This window comes from Pongo pygmaeus, chromosome 20, assembly GCF_028885625.2.
Source record: "Pongo pygmaeus isolate AG05252 chromosome 20, NHGRI_mPonPyg2-v2.0_pri, whole genome shotgun sequence".
Lineage (NCBI taxonomy): Eukaryota > Metazoa > Chordata > Mammalia > Primates > Hominidae > Pongo > Pongo pygmaeus.
Window position 1 is genome coordinate 24,696,515 of NC_072393.2, and position 6,000 is coordinate 24,702,514.

Genomic DNA, 6,000 nt, shown 5'->3' on the forward strand with positions numbered 1-6,000 from the left:
AGCCTTGGCTTTCAGCTCCATCAGCTCCTTTAAGCACTTCTCTGTATTGGTTATTCTAATTATACATTTGTCTAAAGTTTTTTCAAAGTTTTCAATTTATTTGCCTTTGGTTTGAATTTCCTCCTGTAGCTCAGAGTAGTTTGATCATCTGAAGCCGCCTTCTCTCAACTCGTCAAAGTCATTCTCCATCCAGCTTTGTTCCATTGCTGGTGAGGAACTGCATTCCTTTGGTGGAGGAGAGGCGCTCTGCTTTTTAGAGTTTCCAGTTTTTCTGCTCTGTTTTTGCCCCATCTTTGTGGTTTTATCTACTTTTGGTCTTTGATGACGGTGATGTACAGATGGGTTTTTGGTGTGGATATCCTTTCTGTTTGTTAGTTTTCCTTCTAACAGACAGGACCCTCAGCTGCAGGTCTGTTGGAGTTTGCTAGAGGTCCACTCCAGACCCTGTTTGCCTGGGTATCAGCAGCAGTGTCTGCAGAACCGCGGATTTTCGTGATCTGCAAATGCTGCTGTCTGATCGTTCCTCTGGAAGTTTTGTCTCAGAGGAGTACCCGGCCGTGTGAGGTGTCAGTCTGCCCCTACTGGGGGGTGCCTCCCAGTTAGGCTGCTCGGGGTCAGGGGTCAAGGACCCACTTGAGGAGGCAGTCTGCCCGTTCTCAGATCTCCAGCTGCGTGCTGGGAGAACCACTGCTCTCCTCAAAGCTGTCAGACAGGGACATTTGAGTCTGCAGAGGTTACTGCTGTCTTTTTGTTTGTCTGTGCCCTGCCCCCAGAGGTGGAGCCTACAGAGGCAGGCAGGCCTCCTTGAGCTGTGGTGGGCTCCACCCAGTTCGAGCTTCCCAGCTCCTTTGTTTACCTAAGCAAGCCTGGGCAATGGCGAGTGCCCCTCCCCCAGCCTCGTTGCCGCCTTGCAGTTTGATTTCAGACTGCTGTGCTAGCAATCAGTGAGACTCTGTGGGCATAAGACCCTCTGAGCCAGGTGTGGGATATAATCTCCTGGTGCGCGGTTTCGTAAGCCCGTCGGAAAAGCGCAGTATTCGGGTGGGAGTGGCCTGATTTTCCAGGTGCCGTCTGTCACCCCTTTCCTTGACCAGGAAAGGGAACTCCCTGACCCCTTGCACTTCCCGAGTGAGGCATTGCCTCGCCCTGCTTCGGCCTGCTGCGCCCACTGTCTGGCACTCCCTAGTGAGATGAAGCCAGTACCTCAGATGGAAATCCAGAAATCACCCTCCTGCATCGCTCACGCTGGGAGCTGTAGACCGGAGCTGTTCCTATTCGGCCATCTTGGCTCCTCCTGGAGTTTCAATTTCAAGCACATTTTATAAAATATACTTTCTGACTTAAGATGTAGCCTGTGTGATATTATTTTGACTGTTTCTGCTCTCACTTGATTAATGTTTGCATGGAATGTCAACTTCCATCCTGCCACTTACAGTCTTTTTTAATTATTAGAAAGACTTTCTGTTATTTTATTATGTATTTTATTTGATTATTGCATCTTTGTCTCTTATTCTCTTTCCATCTTTGTGTCCTTTTGATGTTTGTATTGATATGCTTTCACTTATTTATGTATTTATTTTTTTGAGACTGAGTTTTACTTTTGTTGTCCATGCTGGAGTGCAATGGCATCGATCTTGGCTCACCACAATCTCCGCCACCTGGGTTCAAGCAATTCGCCTGCCTCAACCCCCTGAGTAGCTGAGATTACAGGCAGGTGCCACCATGCCTGGCTAATTTTGTATTTTTAGTAGATATGAAGTTTCTCCATGTTGGTCAGGCTAGTCTTGAACTGCTAACTTCAGGTGATCCACCTGCCTCGTCCTCCCAAAGTGCTGGAATTACAGGCATAAGCCACCATGCCCAACCTCTTTTGTGTATTTATACAAATATTTTTGTGGTACCTTGGGGACTACATATAATGTCTAAAAGATACAACAATACATTTTAATCTGGTAGAAAAACAGGTTGCATACAAAAATTCTTCTTTATTACATCTTCCATCAAATTTGCCATTGATGTTGCTAATTATATCTTCTTATGTTGTGTATTCATTGACCGATATTTATAATGATTTCTATTCTTTTATTGTTCTAATTTCAAAGAATAATTAAAAATGTTTTCTGCATCACTAGGATAATGCTAAGAAATTCTACTTTTGTGTATTTGCATATTTTTTCCAGAAAATAATATATTTTATATAATTATGTGTAGCTTTTTGGATCATGTTATTTTCAGTAAAAGGAACTGTTGTTAGCACCTTTTATACGTAGGGCATATGCAGTTCCAATATACTTTCTTAGAATTTCATTACTTTGGAAGTTATTATTTTTTTTTTTGTTTTGTTTTTGTCAGGATAGATTCACTGATGGTATAATTCTCACTTAATAAGTTTTTTTTTTTAAACAACTTTTTCATGACTCCATAACATAGTTTTTTTTTTTTTTTTTTTTTTTTTGAGACTAAACCTCTCTCTATCCACCAGCCAGGCTGGAGCATAGTAGTGTGACTTAAACTCGCTGCATCCTCCACTTCCCAGGTTCAAGCAGTTCTCCAGCCTCAGCCTCCTGAGTAGCTGGGATTACAGGCATGTGCCACCACACCCGGCTAATTTTTGTCATTTTGGTAGAGACAGGGTTTCACCATCTTGGCCAGGCTGGCCTTGAACTCCTGACCTCAGGTGGTCCGTCCACCTCTGCCTCCCAAAGTGCCTGGATTACAGGCAGGAGCCACCATGCCTGGCCTGGCACATCACTTTTATCTTGCAGCTTCAAAGATAGTCTTTTTGTCTTTGACTAGAAATTGTGGTTATATATATGTTTGTTATAAATATCTTTCTGTGATCCTAGTTTGTTGTACTTCTTTATTTTTACATCATATTTTCTTATTTAGGATCTATTAGTTTTTTAAATTTTTTTTACCTCCACAATTTTTGTTTTTTTGAAATCTTAAATATTTTTGTTCTTGTCCTCATTTTTCTGAATTTCCATAGTTGTCTCTGTTCCTATTTTAATCAATGAGAACTATTCAATTTATTACCAATTATTAAAATTAATTTATACCTCTGATTTTTTAAATGGTTTCTTTCAGAAAATTTTGATATTTTTGGTGGGATCATATTGCCCTATTTTGTATATATTATAATCTTTGTGATTTGGACATTAAAAAAAGCTACCTGTCAAAATCTTTATAATGTAATTCTGTCCTGGCATAGTCTGAAAACAATTGTCTTGGCTGGTGATTATGGGAGTTTCTCACACATATTCTTAAGATATGTGCTGTCTGAAATTTTGTGTTTATTTTTTAATTAACAGAGTTTACTCTTGTTATTTTGTAGGAATCAGAAATCACTTGCTACACCTGTTCCTTTTCTGTGGTACTGCAGTCTCTCTGCTGCTCTAACACTTTTATTTTGGTCTCAGCTGACTCAGTCTCATTTCAAAATATGCCACCATTTGTTTCAGCACTTTATGTCATGAGAGACTGAAATAAGTGTCAGAAAAGGTCCCTAAAAGTCAGAAATAACAATGAATGTGCCAGTATTTTAGCTTTCTTTTAAAACAGAAACCAAGAGTTAGGAATTAAGACACTACATTATAGTGGAAAGCAGGAAAAGCTGTGTTGAGTGAATTTAACACTTTCTTTTTTTCTTTGTGTGTTTTTTTTGTGCTCACCTGAAACATTGCACACACTTAACTCATTTATAAATTTTTTACAGGTATATTTGGGTCTGTATATTTTAGTTCCATTTATACATCTATAAATGAATTAGAGCTTGTGATATTTTGCAAAGCCCTCTTGTTTATGTATTTGGTATAATTTTAAAGGTAAGATTTTCAAACTATATCCATGTGAGTCTAGTAGGTGGAGTAATTTATTATTTTTAATTTTTTTTTCAGTTATATGCCCTCATTTTGCTTAAGACCTCTGGCCAGAGCAGGGCATGGAAGATTCCTTTTAAAAAGTAATACTGAGAAGATATGAAAAATGTGGACATGATAATTTACTGTTGAGAAATGGCTGTAAAAGTGTGGATGAGTGTCACGTGCACAAAGAAAGTTATAATGGACTTAACAAGTGTTTCACAACTACTCAGAGCAAAGTATTTCAATGTGGTAAATGTTTGAAAGTCTTTTATAAATTTTTAAATTCAAACAAAAAAGATATACTAGAAGAAAACCTTTCAAATGTAAAAACTGTGTCAAATCATTTTGCATGCTTTCACACAAAACCCAACATAAAAGCATTTATACTAGAGAGAAGTCCTACAAATATAAAAAATGTGGAAAAACCTTAAATTGGTCCTCAATCCTTACTAATAATAAGAAAATTCATACTGAACAGAAACCTTACAAATGTGAAGAATGTGGCAAAACTTTTAAGCAACACTCAACCCTTACTACAGATAAAATAATTTATGCTGAAGAAAAACTTTACAAATGTGAAGAACGTGGCAAAGCGTTTTGCCAGTCCTCAACACTAACTAGATATAAGAGGATGCACAGAAGAGAGAAACTCTACAAATGTGAAGAATGTGGCAAAGCGTTTACCCAGTTTTCAACCCTTACTAAACATAAGAGAATTCATACTAGAGGGAAGCATTACAAGCGTGAAGAAAGTGGCAAAGCATTTATCTGGTCCTCAGGCGTTACTGAACATAGGAGAGTTCATACTAGACAGAAACCCTGCAAATGTGAAGACTGTGGCAAAGCATTCATTCAATTCTCAATCCTAACTAGACATAAGAGGATACACACTGGAGAGAAACCCAACAAATGTGAAGTATGTGGCAATCATTTTAGCCAAAACTCAAACCTTACTATACATAAGATAATTCATACTGAAAAGAAACCCTACAAATGTCAAGAATGTGGCAATGTTTTTAGCCAGTCCCCACACCTTACATACGAATTACATAAGGTAATTCATACTGGAGAGAGACCCTACAAATGTGAAGAAGGTGGCAAAGCATTTCTATGGTTCACTACCTTAACTGGTCATAAGAGGATGCACACTGGAGAGAAACCCTACAAATGTGAGGAATATGACAAAGCTTTTAGCCAATCATCAATCCTTACTAGACATAAGAAAATTCGTACTGGAGAGAAACCCTACAAATGTGAAGAATGTGGCAAAGCTTTCAGCCAATCCTCAACCCTTACTACACATAAGAGAATTCATACTGGAGAGAAACCCTACAAATGTGAGGAAGGTGGCAAATCTTTTAACCTGTCTTCAAGCTTTACTAAACATAAAGTAATTCATAGTGGAGTAAAACCCTACAAGTTTGAAGAATGCGGCAAAGCCTTTAGGCAGTCTTCAATTTTTGCTAACCATAAGAGAATTCATACTGGAAGGAAACCCTACAAATGTGAAGAATGTGGCAAATCTTTTAACCTGTCTTCAAGCTTTACTAAACATAAGGTAATTCTTACTGGTTTAAAACCCTACAAATGTGAAGAATGTGCCAATGCCTTTTCCTGGTCCTCAGCTCTAACTAAACATAAGAATATTTATACTTGAAAGCATCCCTACAAATGGGAAAAATTTGGCAAAGCCTTTAGTCCTTACAACTTAATACACATAAGATAACATATTGAAGAGAAATATTACAAGTGTGAATAATGTGTCAAAGCCTATAAAAAGTCCTCAATTCTTAACAGACATAAGGTTATTTATACTGGAGAGAAACTTTACAAACCTGAAAGATGTGCCAATGCTTTTGACAACAACTTAAGCTTTTCTAAACATAAAGAAAATCATGCTGCTGAGAATCCTAGAAGTGTGAAGAATGTGACAAAGCCTTTAAATGATTATCACACTTAATTGTAGGTAAGGCAATTCATACTGGAGATAACTATCAGTGTGTACAATGTGGCCAAGCTTCTAACTAATGCTCACACGTTATTGCACAGGAAAGCATTTATAAGCATTTATACTTGAGAACAAATGTGCAAATATAAAGTAAAAAAAGCCATTAATACCTGCTCACATCTTACTCAA

General features: G+C 37.9%; 1 protein-coding gene across 2 annotated transcripts in view; it reads left to right on the forward strand.

The window, feature by feature from the left end:
- LOC129020633 (zinc finger protein 254-like) overlaps positions 1-5,647 on the forward strand; it is a 72,308-nt gene extending 66,661 nt beyond the window's left edge. Inside the window, exon 3 of one of the 2 annotated variants that reach the window (XM_054465216.2) lies at positions 3,897-5,647. In XM_054465216.2, the coding sequence (XP_054321191.2) occupies positions 4,213-5,520 (1,308 nt within the window). In that variant the 5' untranslated portion in view covers positions 3,897-4,212 and the 3' untranslated portion in view covers positions 5,521-5,647. The remainder of the gene's footprint in view (positions 1-3,896) is intronic. The other variant, XM_063658862.1, reaches the window with a different exon arrangement.
- The last annotated feature ends 353 nt before the right edge of the window (positions 5,648-6,000 follow it).